This window comes from Chelmon rostratus, chromosome 3 (assembly GCF_017976325.1).
Source record: "Chelmon rostratus isolate fCheRos1 chromosome 3, fCheRos1.pri, whole genome shotgun sequence".
Lineage (NCBI taxonomy): Eukaryota > Metazoa > Chordata > Actinopteri > Chaetodontiformes > Chaetodontidae > Chelmon > Chelmon rostratus.
Genome location: NC_055660.1, coordinates 21,104,667 through 21,126,682, shown reverse-complemented (window position 1 = coordinate 21,126,682; position 22,016 = coordinate 21,104,667). Strand labels below are relative to the sequence as shown.

Here is a 22,016-nt window from a genome sequence, read left to right as displayed (position 1 = left end):
TGATAGCTGCCTACCTGGCTCTCCGGTTTGCTTTGTTGCAGCTGTTTGGGTGGGACCAATTAACAGCCAGGTGCATTATTACAGGTGCATTACCTGTGTGGCTGTGCAGGGCCTCACAGGTTACAGTAGTTTAAAGAGGAAACACAGCAACTGATAGAAGTTTTCAAACATACAAAGTGCACTTTATGTGAATTGGAAGTTATCGCCATACACCACATGTACGATTCCAGTGAATAATGTCCAGGGAGAAACATGTTGTCTTCACTTAGAGTCTATTTTTCCAGATGAGTGATTGAGAGCTTCATCACATGGAGCAACAACAATCACCTGAAGCTCAATATCAGCACAACCAATGAGCTTGTGGTGACTACGATGCTTAAAATATGGATGTTGCTGCAAAGAAGCTACAAATTGTAAAACATCAATGCTTCACACACATCTTCAACCTGGCAGCACCGAAGATCTCTACAATCAGCGCAGTTTCAAGGTGGAGCCTAAGAGTAGTGTCAGCAACTCAGTATCTGAGCAAATGTGAAAGATGATCACAAAACCCCTTCTGTTCTGAGTTATGGTGTTGGATAATGGACAGAAAAGTGTTTTTGCAGCACATCACGATGTCACAGTGAGGCTGACCTTTGACCTTCTGGATATAAAATGTCATCACTTCATCATTTTATTCTAGGGGACATTTGTGTGATGTTTTGTCATAATTAGTTTATGAATTCTTGAGTTTGTCAAAAACGTGTTTTCTGTGGTCACAGTGACCTTTGACCACCAAAACCTAATAAGTTCATCCTTGAGGCCACGTGAACATTGCTGCCAAATCCGAATAAAACCCCTAAGGTGTTGCTGGGATGTCAAGTCAGAGTAGGGTGGATCATCTGTATCCACTCGCAACATCGGAAGCCCAAAAACACTGGCCATTGCCACCAGAGACTAAACTGCTGTCAGGTGATAGCAGATGGTTTCCATTTGCCTTCAGTAGGCAAATTGTGCAGATTTTTTTTGATAGCTTTTACTTATTTTGGTGGTTCCCTTGGAATGCGGTGTTGAATCTGAGTGGATTAACCTGGCGAAATAAAGTAAACTGAACCGTACTCGACTGAAATGCCACCTGCTCAGTTAAGATACATTTGCCAGCTCAAATCCAGTGTGTTGGTACTTTTTCCTCGACTGTGTCTCCTATCCTTCACTTGGTAAATACAAAAAATGTGCAAAACCAGGTTCATGTATCCATTAAAAAAAACATTACACAATGGTTGTATTAGAGTTAACAATATAATTCCCATTGTTATCAGAAAGTATCATTTTAAAACCTTGGTTGTCACATGAAAAAAAAATCTAAATCTAAATCTAAATCTAATGAATTGTGCGAATATCCACCCAAAAACCACCTAAAGAAAATGGCTTTTCTTCATGAGGAATAACACCCGTCTGATTGTGCCACTGTCCCTCTCTCCCTCCGTTCAGCCACGTTCCCACATCCTCACACCGCCGTCACTGCCATATCTCTACCTGTCCACCAGATGCCCTCAGAGTGCTCCACCTGTCCCGGTCACCTGACTGCCTCATCCAGCCGCTCTCTCCTGCCCTGCAGTAACCCCCGTCCCTCTATTCACTGCGGCTGAAAGGAGGGACAGGGAGGCAGAATGGGCAAGAATAAGGCCGACATTGTGACCGAATGTCTTTAACACAATACAGTTCAACAGGCTCCAAACTGACCAGAAAGTTGACACCTGGCAATTTCAAATAGTTTCGACAACAGCCAGTACAGTCAAAGCTGGGTCACACAGCAGCTGCTCCAAAATCACTGTGAAGCCCTGAGTGCACTGGCTCACTGCTTCAAATAATGTCTTCGCCAGAAATCTGTGTGCTTTCTACCAAGTTTTTAGTTTGTCTTAAATGTTATTGCTTTTCCTAAACACAAACCCAAACACCGGCTGTGTCTAATCTAAACACACACACACACACACACACACACACACACACACACTTTGAATATTTTTTTGGGTAAATATGATTTCTTTTACTCAAACGAGATAAAGGAGGACATATACATGCTCAGTGAGACAAAGCAGAAAACAGGAAGCCTCCCTGAGTCCTAATCATATTGGAGACAAAACAAAAGTTTCCAGATTAAGTTTGGAGGTGTTGTGAAGAGATTTGAAGAGACGTGCAGTGAGAGAGGTAGACGAATGGGCGGGCTGGAATAATTTAGTGACGGGACAGAGGGAGGGAGTATAAAAGGTCAGTTTTGGTGGTGGTGGGGGGGTCAGGTCAACAGGAATTTGGTATAGTCACACAGGAAATTTGACTACTTTGCAGGTAGGCACCGTCTTGTTTTAATGATTTCATACTCAAACCTTAGAATAAGTCTATTTATTGGTAAAGTGTGTTGAGAAGAAAAGTGACAAAAAATAAATATAACTTAAAAAGTACATAATAGTTTGATTAAAGCAGTATTCGGTAACAAGCTGGTCCTCAGGAGCTCCGAATAATAAGACATACTTCACTCTGCTTTGAATTCAGGATGCAGAGAAATGGCCTCATCCAGAATGTTTTAATGCATAAAGTTTTAAGAAATAATGCAGTTTTCAGGAGCCAAGGTCATCGAATTAAAGCTGCTAGAGGAAAAATACTTTTAGGAGAAATTAAAATAAAGATAACTATGCTTGAAGAAAAAAATACCTTTATTGAATGGAAAAATATTGTTTGTTTACATGATCTTTATTAGCATGTGACAGCTTTAAGAGCCTCAAAACCAGCGGTGCTTGAGATTTCACTTCATATAAATTATGTAGCGCTACAGTGAGGTTACATTACAGACTCAGTGGGGGCAGCTGAGGTAATCCACCTCTTTCTAGTAATGACTACAGGACATGAACAATAGGATAAGACTGTGCAGCCTGATGTGATCAGAGAACTTTTCCGTTCTCTAAATATTCCTCAGATTGGAGTTTTTGTGACCCTTCTGTCCTTCTTCTCAGATCATGGCTGACTTTGATATGGTTCTGAAGTTCTGGGGTCCAGTGGAGGCAGACTACCCTGCCCACGGGGGCCTGGTTCTGACCCGGTCAGTGGCTGTGGCAAGATAAGATAAACTCTTTCCTGTAGGTCATGTGGTATGCAGGGCTGTAAGTCAGGGTTCTGTAAAACACAACTTAGGATGTTTTTATTTATTTATTTAACTGCTTAATTATACTGTATATATTTTTTTATTTTAAGTTTTATTTCTCAACCTGACAGCTGGGAAATAATAATAAAAAAAAGAACACAGAGGACATGACCTCAGTGTCCTCAATAGCAGCTATGACCCTGTTTTCTCTGGTGAATTCTCACATTTCCTTTTCTTCTTAGTTTATTCACGGAGCACCCAGACACCCTGAAGCTGTTCCCCAAATTTGACGGCATCGCCCAGGGTGACCTGGCTGGTAACGCAGCTATTTCTGCCCACGGTGCCACTGTGCTGAAGAAGCTGGGTGAGCTGCTGAGGGCCAAAGGCGACCACGCTGCCATCCTTAAGCCTATGGCCAACAGCCACGCCACCAAGCACAAGATCCCCATAAACAACTTCAAGGTGAGCCTGATGTACAGTACACATGGTGCATGCATGGTGCTCCAACCTGATTTTAAAGCAGTTCGTATGATTTTCTCTGTATTTTCCCTTCAGCTGATCAGTGAGGTCATTGTTAAAGTCATGGAGGAGAAGGCAGGACTCGATGCCGCCGGGCAGCAAGCCCTGAGGAACGTGATGGCCACTGTCATTGCTGACATTGATGCCAACTACAAAGAGCTGGGCTTCACCGGCTGAAGAATGAAGTCACATGAGTCATGCCGGGGTCAGACGAGGAAACTTCCCACATGCATGTCCTCCTGAAAGTTAAACTATTTAATCCTCAGCAAACATACAATAACTAATCTGCCATTAGAAGAAATCCTTTGCAGCATCACCATAAGAGCTCAAATACATGATAAAATTTAACTGCAATCTATTATTGCAGTATTCCTGTACTAGATTGTGTTAGCTAGTGTAGTTGTATTCTGTTATTGTGTTCCCTTCTATAACTGCTCACTAATAGATATGTTCTTTATTTCAGTTAAATTAGATTAATCTTGTTCATGATTGTTGGCTTACAACATATTGTAAACTGCTGTCAAATATTACCAATAAAATTCCTGTTCTGGATATTAAAAAAGTCACCTCCTGTGTCCTCTGTGCTAATGGAAATAGAGTTATAAATCAGCTCTGGTAAACTAATTGCTCATAATAGATAATAAAGTATGAGAGAAAGCAAGTCTTTGGTAAGACGTGTCGCCTGAAATCCAGTCCAGCACATTGTTAGAGTCTGACAGTTCAGACAGGAACCAGGTCAAGGGTAGAACTCTTAACATCAAATGCCTGCACACACACAGAGAGAGAGAGAAGGAGACAAATGCACTTAGATACAGACGCGTATCAAAAACCCCACTTGAACACTTCACCCACTGCAAAACGCCACCAAAGACCGTCACGCTGTGCGTATTATCTTTCAGGCTCTCTTTTAGTTCTTAGTCAGCTGATCCAATGTGGACGTGTGCAGAGTCTTTGGCAGGAGCCATATTAGGGACTTTATCACTCCTTCAACTTCTTGTAAAGTATCAACCCTCCACAAATCAGTCATCTTCTCATCTCTGCATTGGTCAAGTGTGACGTCCTACATGAAACCATTCAGCGTGAAGTGAATCTATATCCGTTACCCTTGAAAACAAAGCCACAGATAGCACGAGTCTATTAATCATCTACAGGTCAAAGAGATATTGTTCCTTCACACACTGTTCCATCTAAATTAGTGTCCTAAAGAGGTGAAAGAGTCCAGTTCTTTCACAAGGAATAAGCAAACACACAAAAAGAAACACTTCAGTGATGTCGTGACCACTCAGGTACATCTCTGGACCCGTTGGGTGGTAGAAAACCACGGGTGAGAAAGGTGAGACATGATTTGGGATGCAACTAGAGATTATTTTCATCATTGATTGATCTATTCAACATCTGTTCTTTTAATGTCAGAAAATAGTTAAAAATAGCCACCACCATTTATACATACATAGAAAGATATTCAACTCATGATGGCGCTGAGGAGAGAGGAGGTGCAAATCCACATATTTGAGGCTGGAGCCACAAAATGTTTTTAGGCATGCTAGCAGGGGTCTTGAGATAGAAATATCGGACGGTCAGTTGCTCCACCACTTTTGTCCACTTTGTATCATGACATTGTGCACAGACATTCATGGTCCCCAGAGGATGACTCCTACTGACTTTGATGATACTTAGACTTTTCCTCTACTGCCACCATGAGGTTGACATTTTTTATTTTTTCTTGAAATATCCCAACAATTTCACAGCAATCCATCTAGCAGTCTATTACAGAAGTCGATGGTCTCCTCCACATGGTTTGCAATAACTTGCATGATGCAGTGACTTATCATATAGCGCCAACCATCATCAGGTAAGATTTTCACTACTTAAAGTGAGCTACGCAGTTGTGATGATACTTCTTGTTGGGCAAAGGACTAAGACTTGGGTTTGCTTGAGGAAATGTGAAGACAACAAGTGAGGATGATGATGTTGCAGAGCTCTGACCTACTCTGAAGATGGCCACAGACCTGAAGTGATTATAAAGGCGGTGGAGTAAAACACAAAATGTGTCCAGAGGTCACTCAAAGTCAAACGTCTGCTGACCACGGCATTCTCAGTTAGAGGAAAGAGGCAATCGTTTCTTTTGGTTGACGGGTCAAGTGTTTCTGTTTTTGATGACTAAAGGAGCCAAGCGAGAACAAGCTACCAGTGCTGGCTTTGACATTCCAAAATCCCACTGACCCCCCGCTGTCCTTCCAGTTTCTGACCTGATGCCATAACTGTGTTTGGTTAACTCGTACGATGGATAATTGCCATGAAGATCTATTAATAGTGTTTGGATGTGAGTGTGTTGGTGCATGCTTGCAGACGTGACACCAGGCACAATGCCTCTGGTCACACACCTCTGTCTGCCCCCCCTCCTCAGTTCAGGTTGCTTGACCAACCTGAACTGAGGTCAAACACTCGACTTGAGGCTCTGGATTTAACAAACTTAGAAACCCCTACATCAGATTCACCGCTCGATGCGTGTCCTCTCTCTGCAGTTAAAACTTTGTGCAGTTCATCGTAAGATAAGATAAAACTTTAAACACGCCGTATACCTGCAGACACATTTGTGATGCATCCAATCATATCGTTAAGCAGGTCATCAGATGAGGGTTCTGTTGACTGAGATAATGGCTGCTTGGATGATTTAACTTGTGGTCTCCATTGGTTGTAAATATAGCTAAAACTTTGTTGAAGCACTTTAATTTGATTCCACTTACATTTCTCTGTCGTTCTCTGTTAGAGTTCTGCTTCTTTGGATTGGTCGGGGTCTTCGTGCTTCATCACCTCCCACTTGACCTTCTTTAGGTCAGTTTTGTGAATTTTCACTATCCCCAACACTGTCCTGAAGCTTTCAAATAAACTATTTGCAAGAAAGCCACTTTGTCTGTGCTTCAGTGGAATTATAATTATCATCATCATCACCATTATTTTAGGAAGATATTTTAAAATGTCAATACATAGCACAATATGTTAAATGTATGACACAGTGTCAGTGCCTTAAACTGATGCTAGGGAATGAAGCATTCCATTATTAAGCATTACGTAAGACTATTAATGTTAAATCACGATGTAAATGATTGTATTGTTTTCCAGTGTTGCATTGAATTATTAATCCAAGAGTACATTGAAATATAAGGTTAATTCAAAATTCCATAAATATCCTTTTAAATTCAAAGTTTCAGTGTAATCAAATCACCACTTGTGATTGGATCTCACTTTCCTGCTCTGTATGCAAATAAACACGTACATCATTTGTTTGCACAGACATTGTACTGACTCTTCAGCCCAAATAGAAATCAGTGTGTTACAAGAATCCAATTTGCCTGTTGCTGCTTCTTCTTCCTGTTGATTCTCGCTTTCAATACGATGCCACTGGCGCGTGAATGAGTACGTAACCTAACCCTTACATGCAAGACGCCAGTCAAGTAGGCAGTCATTCAATGTGGACTGCATACACACTGCTGAAAAAATGTGCCCATATGTGCTCTCAGTGTGTCTTACATTTATTCACACCTGCACTTGTCCACTTGTGATCAGATCACCAAAGACGCATTAATGCCAGGTGGAAACAGGGTCTAAGTTTTCCTTTTAAACGCATCACACCAAGACACAGCATACAAAAAAAGCCCACTGCACTGTATTATAAATATATACTCTCTGAATACAGGAATATTCTGTGGCTTTGAATGGAGCTGTGCAGCATCGTGTATACAGGGCAGTATGAATAAACAGCCCTGCACACCCACACAGGTATCTTCAATCTGGCTGATTAGACCCCTGTTCAGGTTGAAGGTGGGCAGAACTATGCTGGATATTACATCATGTCACCAGACTCCATTGGAGAGTGAGTGCGATGTCAAACAAGCACAGACTGTACTTGCCCACGCAACCCAGAGAAGAGCAGCCAAAATAATTAAAATCACATGTGGGGGTGTACCATGAGTGCGCAGTCGACAGGCGCACAAATAGACATTTAATGCAGCTAAAAGACGGTCCATTAGATGAGTGAACAGAGCTGAGCTTGTGCCATCATTTGATGAAGACAGATTTGACTCGTCATGGTAGGAAAACCACAGGTGTTGCTAATGATATTAATGATGGCTCTGTTCTATTTAAGTGTCTCAGTAAGCCATGACAGTGAGCCAGCATGCACCATACCAACACCCTGAAACTGAAGCTGCTACTTTAACAGTATTATTTACACCTGTTTTCCCACTGTGTCAAACGATCTCCTGCTCTTTTCTTCACATCTATCTGGAGGCAGAATTGTTCATGAAACTGGTATTTGTGTGGTTTTCAATTCTAGTACAAGATATATTATTTCAAATTTGGACTCAACAAATGGTTAAGAATTCCCCCAGTTAGTGATCTGAACTTTAAGGGAAAAACACACCATTACTCAGGGTATCCCCGAATTATATTTAAGCCAACTTGTCATGTTTATTAGTAACTCAGCTAACAAGGCTACATAAAGCTCTGACAAAAGTTCAGACCACAGCCGTTTTAACCTACATTGTGATGACAGATTGAAATTTACGACTGAGTGACTTGCACCAGAGCTCACACACTGCAGTCAATAGCGCAAAGCAATCAGCAGCAATGTGTATATAAACCCTACCATACTAAAAGGCAGTGCTATTGCATAACACAACAGGGTGTTCAGTGTATCACCATTTCTTTTTAAATAAACGTATTGCGGTGTTTTGTCGGGCTGAACACGACCCTGTTGTTTATCACGGGATCCTCATCAAGGGAAAGAATGCACTCCGGTGGTCCCTCTACAGCAGTCAGAGGCACAAGTCCAAACCACTGTGCCAAACTGAAAAATACTAAGCAGAGGGTTGACAAAAAATAGCATAAACTCCTGTGAACAATCTCGCTAAGCAAATACTTGACTCAAGAGCGGGGGCTGGGGGAGGTAAGGCATTTTTGTTTATTTCTTTTTTATATATATACAAATTTCACGAGTCACAAACTGTTCACTCTGTCAATATTGGCCTTGCAAGGTTCAGGATGATCAAAAAATTTGAAGGGCATGTTGAGCCATTTTTAACCAATGAAAAGCCAAAGTTTATACATTTGAAAAGAAATGTCAATATTAACATCAGCATTGATGTGTTTCATCACAGTACACTCATATAATTTAGTTTACACCTCAAAAAACGTGTTTAAGTGTGCAGTATGCCTTTAATAATTTAAGGACCCTGCAGGTATCCTTTGATTCAAGGGATAAGACAGAGAGGAAAAAGCCAAAGTGTAAACATGGATGTAAAATGATTAGTGGAAACAACATGCTCATGTGTTATAAATAAATATATAACTGAAACTCAGAGACACCCCTTCAGAGAAAACAGCCATAGGAGTTAATCAAAGTTCTGCTGGTCAATGTCTGTGGGCACAGTACAGCGAGTCAGGTTGGACAGGTAGAGAGCAGTAGCCATGGGAACGAGGCCGGCTGCCACCTTCAGGATTGTCAGCAACCGTTCTGTAGCATTGGTCAAACCATCTGGTGTCTGGAGGGGAAAAACGTTACACATGACTGTTTTTAAAGAAACAGAAACACACATTTGCACAGCACAGGGACCCTAAGAAACACTCTACAGCTCAGCCACATCACTACAGGTCTGATGGTGCTGAATGAAACTCCACAAAGAGGAGTGAACGGCCTCCTGCGATCTATCCTTTGTCACAACAATCACTACTTTTCATCAAGTGGACAAAGTCTCCTGACAGGCCTGTTGACACGAAAACATTTTACACCTGATAAAGCTGTAACGATCATTTGACAGAAAACAGAAGACACCACTATTTTGATATTTGAATAATCATTTTAGCCTTTTTGTAAGCAAAATGGCAAAAATGTGCTGGCTCCAGCTTCTCTAATGCAAAGACTTGATGCTTTTCCATCTCATACATTATAGCATATTGAATATCTTTGGGCTTTGGCTTTTGGGAATTGTAACAATACATGTATTTTTTTTTCTGATAGACATAATGATTAATTGAGAAAATAATCTGCAGATTAGTTCATGATAAAAACAATAATTAGTTGCAGCTCTAATATTTAACATGGCAAGCAACAGAAAATGTTTAAGACTTCTTAATACATCCTAAAGCCTGTTTTTGGAGAATTTGTAAGACTTTTAGGACCTGCAGATTTCCTGTTTCTAAAATCTACGGTTTGCCCTCATGCTACATTACAGTGCTACACATGAGTTTTGCCTCTGAAATTTAAAACACAAATTGGTACAAACCTGATCCTCCGCAAAAAGCAAGGGGCAGTGGAGGGATGCAGCCAGCTTTCTGACAGCATCCAGGCGCACTGTGGGGACCGAAGCGCTACGAGCTACAAGAGACAGATGAACAAAACAGAAGGAAACACAGAAAAGGATAACATAATAAGTGGTCATTTTTCAACAAAATGCAAATTCATTTCATTCTCTTTGCTCCTGTTGTGTCTTCCCTTCAAGATTCAAGGAACTGAGGGCAGCAAACAAATACAAATAAAAAATTTAACCCATTGCCATACCATTAGTGACCATGAAGCAGACTTTTCCAAGGAAGTATCCAGGGTCCAGATATTTCAGGGAAGCTTCTGCTGACTGGAAACTATGACAAAACAAAATAATACATGTCACAGAATTAACCAGTACAATATATCATGTTTTGACAGTTTATAATTACTTCGAGATCACAGTAATTCTTGCTGATAAAACATGCAATATAAAGACCAAACCAAGCTGGAGAAATCAGTAGTTCTTTTCTACATCATGATAATCAGCCCTTGTATTTTAATAGTAGTGTGTGGTACGCACTAGTACACTAAGTCTGTGTCTGGGTTTTCAAAGGATTGGCAGCAAGATAAAAGGAAGAAAAACATATTTTGTAATGAAGAGGCACTGGATAGTTGAAGTTAACCAAACAGCGGATGCCACACTACTGAGTTAAAATTTCTAGCATTATAAAATAACAGACAAGCTAAGTTATACACTAATATGACACACAAAATACAGCTGTGGATTCTTCAAGAAAAACACACACACACACACACACACACACACACAATCAAAATTACAATGCAGAGGAGATAGTCTAAGTGGTTAGGAAAGACATACAGGTGAGAGCAGAAATATGAATAATGTAATGATTTGAAAGTTACCTGAGCTCTGAGGTCAGGTTGATGATAAACACCACCAGGTCTATCCGTGGCCGACTCTCTTCATTCTCCATGGGCAGAGGCAGACTCTTAGCAAGCCTCCTGGTTGGTACAATAAACAAGCTTGTTGTCAGGCTGAATAAGATCACCAGTATGTAAACAGAGGGGGTAAGTCTGTGTTGACGACACATCACATGGGATGGACGAATGGAAGGGATGACAGATTCCCATGTTTATGACTTGCATATGGTCATGTCATGACAGCTCAAGTTGGTTGTATGAGGTTTAAAAATACTGTGCATTTAACAATACATATGTATTATTAAGCTGTATTATTAAGTGCAAAGTCGGAATTATGTTATTGCACTGTGCTTATTTGCACTTTCAATACTGTTTGCATGCCCCCCCCCAGGGTGTTCTAATGAGCTTCTGTAACAGTAAATTTGTCCATTGTGAGATTGATAAAGTCTTGAAGTTAAAGGATATTGGAGCCTTCAGAAAAAGCTTTCCAATTACGAACCGATGTGAACATAATTTGCCAGTCAGAAACTGGTAATTATGATAACTCTGATTATACAATTAACGCAGCAACAGCTGAGCTGAACCCTTAATTTTCCAAAAAAAAAAGTATTCAACACCTCCTCTTGTTGATTATACAATATTTTTTAACACTGTATTTTTTTTTTTACTGGTTAAAGAGATAAAGATAAAAATCTGAAACAAGTCTAGTTTCGATAGCAGAATACCAGATGTTGTTTCCAGTTGTATGCTTAATGACCATTTCCTAAAACAGGCAGCTGACTTCAGCAGCATTACAGCAGTACTCACACATTCACAGTGACAGCGGCCTCCTCTACCAGAGCAGCTGCTAAACTCTGCTGAAACTGCTCCTCACTCTCCACCAGCTGCAGGAAAAACACTCCAAGTCAGCACACACATTTGCACTGTAATACACTGCCATGAAAAATAAGTGAAACAGAATAATCTAAACTCAGTCTAAAGATGGACGGCACTTACCTAGATGAAGCCGTATTTTATACAACATATGGACTTGAACATGAGGTAGAAAGTAATAAAGTATCCTACGTTTACTAAGTACTGAACTGGAGCTGGTACTTTACTTTAGTGTTTACATTCTGTGTAACTTCTATTCCACTACATTTCAGACAGAAATTATTTTAGACAACAGTATACACTTTCTTTAAATATAATGTACTGGTATAACCAGAACAGATAACAGATGTCAATTGGATCAGGTACAACATTAATGCACTTACATTAATACATCAAGAATTTAGGGCTCTGAAAGAAACCATGTACAAAAATGTATGCTTTATTTTTTAGTCACAATTACTCTACTCATTCTTTAAAATCTACCATATTATTAGGGTAGCTGTCCTCCAACTATTCACCAGCTGACCCTAAAATAAAATGTCTAGTGGCAGATATTATTTATTATTATTCTTAGTATTAATATTAGTAGTATTATCGTACAAATCATCAGCCCATCCAGATCTATCTTGTGAACCCCAGATCGGGAACCACCGCATTCAGAAACACGTGAATGTTTTTGTTATGCTTTTGTTTTGAAACTTTGAGGTGTTGCGTCACGGTGAGCTTCATGTGAGATTCGCGTCAAGTGTTTTAAACCTGAGTATATCCTTATGTAAGAAAGGACATTTTTACATTGGGCTCCAAGTATTGTAAAAGCGGTTTGTTTAAGGTTAGTGAAAAAAAGGGCTTTATGTCTGGTAAAAAGTAAAGTATTTATCCACAAGACCCGGCTAACATTAGCTTACCTCACTTAAAAACAGTTTTATTCCATTCTTAGTTCATCCTTAGAGCAGCTAAAACACCGCAACGGCTGCGTTCACAAACCCTAAACACACTTTCGCTGTCAATAGCTAAAGCTAAGAAAACACAAACTCACCAAGATGTTCGCTGTGTTCAAACCAGGCAGCTTACTAAACGGTTTCAACACCGACATCCTGACATACCCATTAAAACAGTCTCAGTTTGGACAAATCAGTGAATATATCCAGTGTGGGATCTCTGCTCATTTCATGTTTATTCGCGCTTCTTTTCCGAACGTGCGTCTGACGTCATGATGTCTTCCCTTTCCAGGGAGGGGACGTCAGGGCGTTTTCCGTACATACGCAGTTACTTTCTGCCCCCTACAGGCTGCGAGGTGTTTTACAATGCACTCCTCATGATATCTTGCAGGTACAGATTGTACTGTATATTTAGAGCAAGATGCTGTACCAGTAATTCAGCACTCCACAGAGAATTACCACCTAAAAATGACTCACAGCAGCACATAAATATTCTGGCTCAGTGACACTTCAGCAGCGCAGACAGGCACACACCTGAGCCATGACACACCTGTTATTTTCATTATAGGAAATCGGGACAATTTACATAAAGCAAAATGGCCAGCAAGAAAACCTTGTTTTTCTAAAAAATTAAAAAATACATTTTATTACCTCAGACAAATGCTAGGATTAAAAAGAAAAAAAAAATCTAAATTGAAAACAGCATTTTTGGGGGTAACTTAAATGCATTTTGGACATTTGTTTTATATGTGTATGAATGTCTGTATGTGCTGTGTCAATAAAGCTAAAAGGAGAGGGAAAACGGATTCTCTGGCTACAGCACAAGCTCTCGTAACAGTTTGGTTGTGTCACAAATATAAGATGCCTAATTTTATTTCAAACTGTAAACTGTGCGCATGAACACGTTTAAGAGAAATCTGTATAAACACATTGTCTTTGAATGGAAGCAGAAAATTTTATTCACTTAATGGTGGCACAGCAAAGTAGATTCCCCCAGTACATCCAGGTTGTATCACAGCAAACAGGACACAAGTCCCTGGGCCTTCCGAGCGTCAATATGTAAAGAGGCACATCATCTGTATTCACGTCAGGAACTGAGTGGAAATATGTGGAGACTTCTTTCATGGGGACGAGTGAGTTTATTTTCAAAGTACGGGCTCATCACTGCATCCTGATTGAAGGGTAGGCTTGGGGATGTGTGTCTGATTTTCCTAATGAGATTGTTATGGCTTGAAGGCAGTGGATAAAACACAAACATCAGAAGTGCCTTCAGTCATTTCAAAGATTACGGCAACAGTTATGCCACATTAATGAGTCCAACCCGTGTAAATGAATCCACATTGACGAAACGGATTAACATTTAAGGTCCAACTAATGATAAAATAACAGCATTTCATGTGAGTAAAATAAACAGACTTAAAGCAAGGCTGCTGTCTCTTCACTCACTCATCCCCCCATCACTGTCAAAATAACTGTACATAAGATCAACACGATGGCATAAAAGTAATGACTATACTGCTTCCAGGTCACACTAGTCTCACAATTCAGAGTCTTATAAAAGTTGGTTTGCAAGTTTCCTTGACCGCCACCACTGAAGTTGTTCCCTCATCCCCAAATTAAATTTCCACCGTCCACCCATGCTAATGTACATGTCCCACTTTCAACATGAACGCACATACAAAGCCGACACACACACACACACTCTCTCTCACCAACACACTCTCAACACATCTCTCCATGCTCCTTTTACTAAACAATATATCCAAATCAAAGACTTTGGAGGCATCCCCTCCTGTTCATATCTCCCCAGACTCTCGCTCCTCAGAGCTGGAGCGTCGGTCACGCTCGATTGACAGGGATCTCTCTCGTTCCCTGCCTCTGGCTGTGTCCGCCGAGGGGGAACTCTCCCTGTCCTCCCAGTCTCTGTACTCCGCCCTGTCGTCACGCCATCCCTCTCCACATTTATCCTGGGACAGTGAGCGCTCTCTTTCACGGGTGTGAGATGATCTGTCTCTGGAGGACCTGAGGAAAAACCAAAGCAACAGAATTTTCAATTTTTGTAAAGGACTATTATGTAGGCAGAGTGCCTACTGTGTGCCAACTGAACACCACGCCTCACTTTCCTACAGTGGCTGCTAAAAAGTATGAATCTAATGTATAATACTAGGTTTTTTTAGAACACAGAAAAAAAATGGGTTTAATCAGAATGAATTGACAAGCAAAGAAATTTTAAATGTGCAGAATTGAAACGTTGATTCAGTTGATTTTTGAATGTCAACATTATTTGTGTGTTTAAACTGTTCTGTACAGCCCGAATTATTACGTAGAAAGATGGTTCTCGATGTCTGCGAACAAGTCACACTGGCAGATGTCATGATGTCCATATTCAGCTGTATTGTGTAACATTCAAAAACTATATTTCTAATTCCTGGATGGTAGTCGGTGGCTATCGTATTAAAGCTACAGTAGTGAGTTGATTAGTTATCAGGTTCATTTATACATTCATCTAGAGCTGATCTATCATTACTTTCATTATAGATTTATCATTTTACTCTAAAAATGGCAAAAAACTGTGAAAAATGCCCAAACCAATTTCTAAGAGGACAGGGTGACATACAAATTATATTATTGCTATTATTTTGCTTTTGTGTCATTTTTTTCTTTACAATGAAATAATGATAAATGACACTGTATAAAGCTGCAAAGCTACTCAAATGTGAGGAATATTTGAGTAACTGCAGCCAGTGACAGTTGATGACCTTAAGGATTCATCAATTATCTATAGCTGTTGATTAACATTCTGATTACAATGCTAAATTCATGACTAAGAACCAGAATGAAGTCGTGCTTCAAGGCCATTCCATTTTGCTCTGCATGTCAGGTGAATTTCTCACTACAGCAACAAATCTCTATTAAAATATCAAATATTAGCTGATAAAATAGCTTTATCACTTTCTATTGACTTTGCTTGCACTCACTTGGTTCATGTGTTCTCAATGTGACAGTTGATATGCAAACCCCAGCTACATAATGTTGAATTGTGTGCAGTTTAGTGTCTAGGTTAAGTGAGTTGCACTCCCAGACCACCATTCCTATCCTAGAGATGCTTCATGGGAGTTTTAGTGGTGGATAGAAGCCGCACCTCTTCCTTTTGCGCCTGTGAGAGTGGGAGCGTGAGCGATGCCTGTCCTTGTGTCGATGTTTCCTCTCTCTCTCACGATCCCGATCTCCACCTTCTTCTCTGGAATGAGAGGAGCGGTGGCGTCTTGAGCGGTGGGAAGACGAGCTGCCTCCGTCCCTGCAAAGATAAATTAATTGAGATAAAGATTTTTAGGCTTGAGTAAAAGAAGAACATGTATGCTGCACTGCTATAAGCTATAGGTTCTCAGATAAAGGCTTTAATGCTGAAGCACCCTGATGCATCCTGTCTTGTTATCAGTTTAGTCTGTAGATGACAGTCTACACATTAGTCTCAGTCAGTAAATGCATGACATTTGCTGTAGGAAACAGTTTTATTTCATGTATTTCACTCCTGGTCAGGACTCTTCTTAAGTATTTTTATCTGTTAGTTGTGGTGGTGCCTCAGATCTTTGTCTAACATTTTCTTAACTTACTGAACTTACTTTAGCACCACACTGAGAGTTAGCGCTGACGCAATGTTTGAAAAATATCTCACAATTTTTCTACATCTCTCACACTGCTGTATCACAGCTGGCTTTGTATATTATCACAACCTTGTGTAAATACTTTGGAATGTTAAAACTACTTCAGATAATGAAACAAAACCCTGTAAAGCAAAGGCATGCCAATCTTGTGTGGAATTTCCATAAATGCGTCATGCAGTGACACTATCAGTCTCTCACGTCTCTCCGAAAAAGATGAAACTCTAAAATCAAATTCAACGTACCTGTAGCGGTCTCCGCTTCTAGATCTTGACCTAAGAAAAAAAAACACAAATCAGTTTCCGTTTCCAGATGACAATGAACTTTTATTCGTACTCTATTAACAGTGGAAGTCCCACTGTTTCTTACCGCCTACGCTCCCTCTCCCTGTCTCGTTCTCTCTCCCATTCTCGCTCTCTTTCACGTTCTCGTTCCCGTTCTCTTTCTCGCTCCCGTTCCATCTCCCACTGTCGCTCCCTTTCATCTTCTTTTTCACGTTCCTCTCGTCTTCTCATTCGCATTCTTTCTTGTTTCTCGATAACTGCTTTCTGTATGAAACAAAAATAGCGTGAAAGTGAGAAATACTAGCAGCTGATTATGTTGTGTGCTCAATACAATAACAAATAATGAAAATATAACTGAAATTTCGTGCAATTTATGGTTCCGTAGATGCCGGTCCTCTTACTCTTAGCTTTTCAAGCTTCTCACGGATTTCAATGAAGCCGAGGTGCAGTTTGCCCCCAAAGTGGTCAGCCAGACGGCGATCGTTGTCATGAAGACCCAAGTAGGCAGAGCACACCTCACACACCCGTAGTTTTTGTTGTTGAAAGCTGGAGGCTGGCATCGAGTTTCTGTACACATCCTGCGAGAACAAATGTTATGAGACTATGAAGATGAAGCAAAGGAACTCAAGACATACCATAAAAAACAAAGTGACTATATGTTTCTATAGTGGATGTTCTAGCTGAATAGTGTCATTATCCATTTTGGGAAGAGATTGTGAGTTTAACCGCATTTGGTTACTGGTAAGTCATAGAATGTGATGAGTCACTGATGAAATTCATTATTAATGTCATCTATACATGAGTCACAACAAAGCAGTTATTTCAGTTCTGACCTCTGCTTCTTTCTTCAAGGCCCGGGTCTTCTCCACCATTTCCAGCAACTGCTGTGCTTCGTCTACATTCCCCTCGCCCCCGAGCTGCTCGGCCCGTGCCAGCATCTTCCCGATCTCTTCGTTCAGCTCGTGGACACGTTCCGCCTTTTCATGGCAGAGGAAAAAGAGACATTAAAAAATGAGCCCCAAGCTGTAAAAAAATACTACCTTTCACAGATTCTTGACAAACAGATGGTAAATTATTCCCTTGAAGAACACAGCATTCCCTAAAACCTGTTAATAATCTCACTAGCAATGTCAACAGTGAGTTTGTCACCTTTGCAGCCACTTCAGCACTGATCTCATCCTGCGTCTCGGCTAGTCTCTTCTTGGCCAGCTCAGTCCTGCGGTCGCAGTCAGCAATGAAAGACTGAAGGTGTTCAGCAGCCTGAGATAAAACACATGAGACAAATGGCCTTTTATGTGTGTAAAATATAGACTTTGGAAAATGAATGTTAAACACTCGCTAAGAGATAAAACGTATTTTCTTTTTCAAAAACTTTGTCAGAAAACTATATCTTTTGAAATCTCATTGTACTTTATAGAATTCTTAATGTGTAATTTATGACTAGTATTAAAAATGTATATTCACTATGTGCTTTCTATTAACAATGAACCAAAAAGGTTTATCAGCTACATTCTTACCGATCATCCTTAGACACCTGACTACCCATTCTTTCACACTGCTCTCAATCATCCTTAAAATTAGACCTTCAACTACTTTTGCAGTGAGTCACAATTCAACAGCACCACTTAGAACAAACTGTGATATTTTTGGAAATGAGAATAGCACAAATAGAAAGCCAGTTGGACCCCTACCCTAGTCAAGTCTAGGCCATCAGTTTCAATTTTCAGCCCATCTTCTGTAACCATCACATCATCAGGTGACCGTATGGGAGATGACAACCATCCAGGAGAAAATAGGGTGGTTGTCACCTCACTTACACTTTATACATCATCCAACCTGCTATCCTTGGTGTGACAGGAAAGCACCCTTGTTGCGTGGCATAACTAAACTGTGCAATGGGTGGTGTATATAAAGAAAGCCATTTGTAAGATTGAGGGTGGTAGTGATTGATTAGTAACTGCCTGAACATTGTTTGAATCTCCCAGATGAGGATGTGCCCTTTAAGTCAGGATATGCACTATAAGCCTTGGCAGGTACTAAGACCGAAAATAGAACTGTGAGGAAGAAAAATAAGGTGTGTTGATGTTGTTACAATTATGGGTGAGAAAATGAAATGCGATCCATGAATTCCAGCTCAAGTGAAATAACTGAGTTCCAAAACAGTGCACAGTGGTGTATGATGCCACCAGGCAAGATTTTACAATCCTGCATTGTGATGACCGTGAGATAAAAAGCAGAATAACATTGTTTATGTTAACATGAATAACATGAATCTGCACTTGCAAATTAATCTGATTTATTAAATCTGAATTATTTTCTGGATTAATTGATTAGTTGTTTGGTTTGTGTTTGTGTGTGTGTGTGTGTGTATGACTCACATCAAGTTCAAAGAAGTACTCCTGCTCCTTGGAGGCAATCTCGTAGTCTGCTCTGAGGGCCAAGTCGTGAACTTTCATACACTCTCCCAGGTCCATTCTCTACAGAAATCAGGAAGATATCAGTGTACTGTGTTAATATGCTTCATCATTTCACTCGCCTTGAGATTTGTCTAGCCAATAATTCCCTAATGTTAACATGTCATCATGTTTTAGAGCACTTTAAATGGCATCACATTACAGACTGTAAATCTGATATCCTTTGAATCACAGTGCTGCTGGGCTGACTATTGTAATAATAATCACAAAGTATTGAGACTCAAGCAGTGATTTTGAGGCTTAAGTGCTGACTCTCAACTTCCCATCAGATGCATCGTGCTGGAACTGTAGCCCTTTTAATTTACAGTCTCCCAACATTTACAGAAAGTAATTGGACACACTAAAAGCTACATTCAAGTTTACAGGCAAAATGTGGCTTAGGTCCATGACCCAAATATCTGCTGACAATAATGTAGGGCAGTATGATGGGCTATATCATGCAACGGTAGAAATATGTCCACCGGTAGAGAAAACAGATATAGTGTCTCTGCCATACATGAAGGCAGGACTGCTTACTACGTTCTCATGTAACAAGTCTGCGACAGTTTGTGGTGATAATGCACCTCTGTTGCATCTCTGTTCCTCTCATGTGGAACTGTAAAGCTTCCATTTTGGAAGAAAGTTAGTTTTACTGTCTTGAGTCTTTTGTGTTTAACTCAAAAATTGTCTCATGCGATGCAGTTTTTTTTTGTTTGTGTGGAAGTTCCAAATAAAAGTGGAAAACAATCAGATGAGATTAATTATGGTATGGTATCGTTATTTTAAACCATTTCTTAATTGAATTACATAACAATACCATGATATATACTGCTACCGTGATATAAAATTACATAGACCATGACAGAAGACTTGGCCATATTGCCCACCCCTTGCTGTCAGTACTGTTCATTGTGATGCTATGTCAGGCTTGTACTGCAGCTATCGTCCCTTCCAGCTTCCTGGGCTTTGTGTGTGATCCTAAGACTGTCAAACATCTGACTCAAATGAAAAGTAGCCTCTTGGTAGTCTTGTGTACATGTTTTCAATCAGTGACCTGCTGCATAGTCCTGTAAATAGAAGACGTTGTATAAAAAAAAGATGTGTCCTGTGCTACACAATATAAATGTGCTCACCTCAAGCTCAAAATCAGCACTTTAAGCCTATAGTCAGTGTATGATTTAAGATCACTGTGCCGACCCAAAACCAATGACAACTAAACTGATACTTTCTGGTTGTAGTCTACATGTTACAGGATAACACTCTCTGTGTGTAGGTGTGTGTATAAGTGTGATACTCACAGTGCCAGACAGGATGTCGTGTGGACATGAATCCAAGAGGTGACTTTTGCAGACTCGCTCATCTGTGAATTTGATTCTCTGCCTCATGGTATCTCCTTAAAACATGAAAACCAGAACAGCAGACAGATATAATAGCATGTGGTTTAAAAGCGTACGTGAGCCAGTGCCCCGACTGAAACATAGGACGATACGCATTAAGTCACTGAGGTGCGGAATAGCGATGAATGAGTCATACATCTGTACCCTTAACCACTAAAGTTAGCTGCTCGGATGGAGTCTGATAACATGACAACATCTGGTAGCAAGAAATGGAGCCACGAAGAAAACAGTATACTGACCATGACTAAACAGGATGCTAAAATGTTAGAAATATTTGTAGAACATGTTCGCAACAAATACACTTGCTATGTAAACTAAAACTCAAAAACAACAGGTAGCTAGCCGGCTGGCTATCCTCATGTTAGCTAGCTTGGTTTGCAAAGCATGCCTCACTGTCTCTGTCTGGCAGATTGGTTAGCTTTCCGGCTAATGCTAGCAACAACACAAACTCATGTCTCGATTCGATCAGACACCGATCCAAACCACAGCCAGCTGCGCTCACCGTCTCTCCCCGTCCCCATGAGCTGGTCCAGCATCGCTCGCATCTGTGCCTGGGCCGACATGTTTCTGAGTGTTAAGCTAACGTTGTGAGAGTCACTCCTCGCCAGTTAGTCCTCACACATGCAGCCTCGACTGCAGGCCTCGTTGGCTCCTCCACTACCACCACCACAACAACGGACAACTTTTCCCACAAGGAGAAAAAGCTCAAGTCCCGCTGAGCCAGCGAGCTGGTTGAGTGTGACGTTAGCACAATTTACTGGTTATCACGGCACTTCAACAACAGCTAAATGTGACTTTGTAACGATGGATGACTTCGGGTCGGTTCAGCAAGTGCAACGTCTGTTTAAAAACTGCTGGAGTCTCCTGGTCGTGTCGTGTGCCGAGTTGAGAGGGCGGTGACTGAATGTAGACAGGGTGTTTGGTTGGTTAACTCAATTTGTATCGAAATAAGCAACCAATTCTAATGTAAAATATGATCGAACTGTATTTCTGGCCAGTTAGCTCAAAGTTGGCAAGTTTATTCAACGTCCGTTCTTCCGTCTTCCCACTTCCCCACCGTGCGCGTTGCCGCGGAGCGCGCTCACATGCCTCCGCCTCGAGGAAGTGCTGCAGTTCGCGCGCAGGTCGGGTTTTGTGACGTTACACTTCGCTGCCAAAATGTCAGGAAACAAATATGTTGGCCCACATACAAAACAACTGTGGAGCAAATCGTCATTCATCGCCGATCTTATCTACCCTCACTTTATATTACTTTCGAAAAATGTATTTGTATTTTTGCATATATTGTACAAACACATATATAGTTGAGTTTTTATTTCTATTCTGTATCACTTTTTATTGTATTTTTGATCTTGCTATGTGTCTCTTTTATTCTTTGCTGTCTCTAAAAATTTGATTTCCCCGGCGTGCCATTAATTAAGTTGTATCTTATCGTATCTTTTACTGGTTCACTGCATATGACAGGAATCTCTGTTTGCAGTTATTATTAGATGGATGGATGGATGGATGGATGGATGGATGGATAGATAGATAGATAGATAGATAGATAGATAGATAGATAGATAGAT

The 22,016-nt window shown here is 40.5% G+C and overlaps 3 protein-coding genes across 3 annotated transcripts; 1 reads left to right on the top strand and 2 right to left on the bottom strand.

Moving 5' to 3' along the window:
• Window positions 1-2,281: 2,281 nt before the first annotated feature.
• Window positions 2,282-4,181, top strand: mb (myoglobin). The gene is made up of 4 exons (XM_041933099.1): window positions 2,282-2,325; window positions 2,988-3,073; window positions 3,358-3,577; window positions 3,671-4,181. Exons 2-4 carry the CDS (start codon window positions 2,991-2,993, stop codon window positions 3,809-3,811), a joined length of 444 nt encoding a protein of 147 aa, XP_041789033.1. The 5' UTR covers window positions 2,282-2,325; window positions 2,988-2,990; the 3' UTR covers window positions 3,812-4,181.
• Window positions 4,182-8,582: 4,401 nt separating this feature from the next.
• Window positions 8,583-12,899, bottom strand: pane1 (proliferation associated nuclear element). Its single transcript, XM_041934038.1, has 6 exons — window positions 12,751-12,899; window positions 11,649-11,725; window positions 10,824-10,922; window positions 10,194-10,273; window positions 9,919-10,010; window positions 8,583-9,177 (listed from the first exon to the last, which is right to left on the bottom strand). The coding sequence occupies exons 1-6, from the start codon at window positions 12,805-12,807 to the stop codon at window positions 9,028-9,030; spliced, it is 555 nt and encodes a 184-aa protein (XP_041789972.1). The 5' UTR covers window positions 12,808-12,899; the 3' UTR covers window positions 8,583-9,027.
• A 497-nt stretch (window positions 12,900-13,396) lies between these two features.
• On the bottom strand, window positions 13,397-21,514 carry zgc:158803 (LUC7 domain-containing protein). Its single transcript, XM_041933195.1, has 10 exons — window positions 20,951-21,514; window positions 20,350-20,444; window positions 18,977-19,075; window positions 17,748-17,858; window positions 17,432-17,575; window positions 17,000-17,176; window positions 16,684-16,862; window positions 16,560-16,589; window positions 15,795-15,950; window positions 13,397-14,674 (listed from the first exon to the last, which is right to left on the bottom strand). Exons 1-10 carry the CDS (start codon window positions 21,009-21,011, stop codon window positions 14,449-14,451), a joined length of 1,278 nt encoding a protein of 425 aa, XP_041789129.1. The 5' UTR covers window positions 21,012-21,514; the 3' UTR covers window positions 13,397-14,448.
• Window positions 21,515-22,016: the final 502 nt, after the last annotated feature.

Coding starts and splice junctions, on each gene's coding strand:
- mb (XM_041933099.1), top strand. CDS start 2,991: ATGGCTGACTTTGATATGGTTCTGAAGTTCTGGGGTCCAGTGGAGGCA. Junction 3,074..3,357: donor GGGGGCCTGGTTCTGACCCG/GTCAGTGGCTGT, acceptor TTTTCTTCTTAG/TTTATTCACGGAGCACCCAG. Junction 3,578..3,670: donor TCCCCATAAACAACTTCAAG/GTGAGCCTGATG, acceptor TTTTCCCTTCAG/CTGATCAGTGAGGTCATTGT.
- pane1 (XM_041934038.1), bottom strand. CDS start 12,807: ATGTCGGTGTTGAAACCGTTTAGTAAGCTGCCTGGTTTGAACACAGCG. Junction 10,923..11,648: donor GCCGCTGTCACTGTGAATGT/GTGAGTACTGCT, acceptor TGTACCAACCAG/GAGGCTTGCTAAGAGTCTGC. Junction 9,178..9,918: donor TGCTTTTTGCGGAGGATCAG/GTTTGTACCAAT, acceptor TTTCCCCTCCAG/ACACCAGATGGTTTGACCAA.
- zgc:158803 (XM_041933195.1), bottom strand. CDS start 21,011: ATGTCGGCCCAGGCACAGATGCGAGCGATGCTGGACCAGCTCATGGGG. Junction 15,951..16,559: donor AGAAGCGGAGACCGCTACAG/GTACGTTGAATT, acceptor TTATCTTTGCAG/GGACGGAGGCAGCTCGTCTT. Junction 14,675..15,794: donor CACAGGCGCAAAAGGAAGAG/GTGCGGCTTCTA, acceptor GTTTTTCCTCAG/GTCCTCCAGAGACAGATCAT.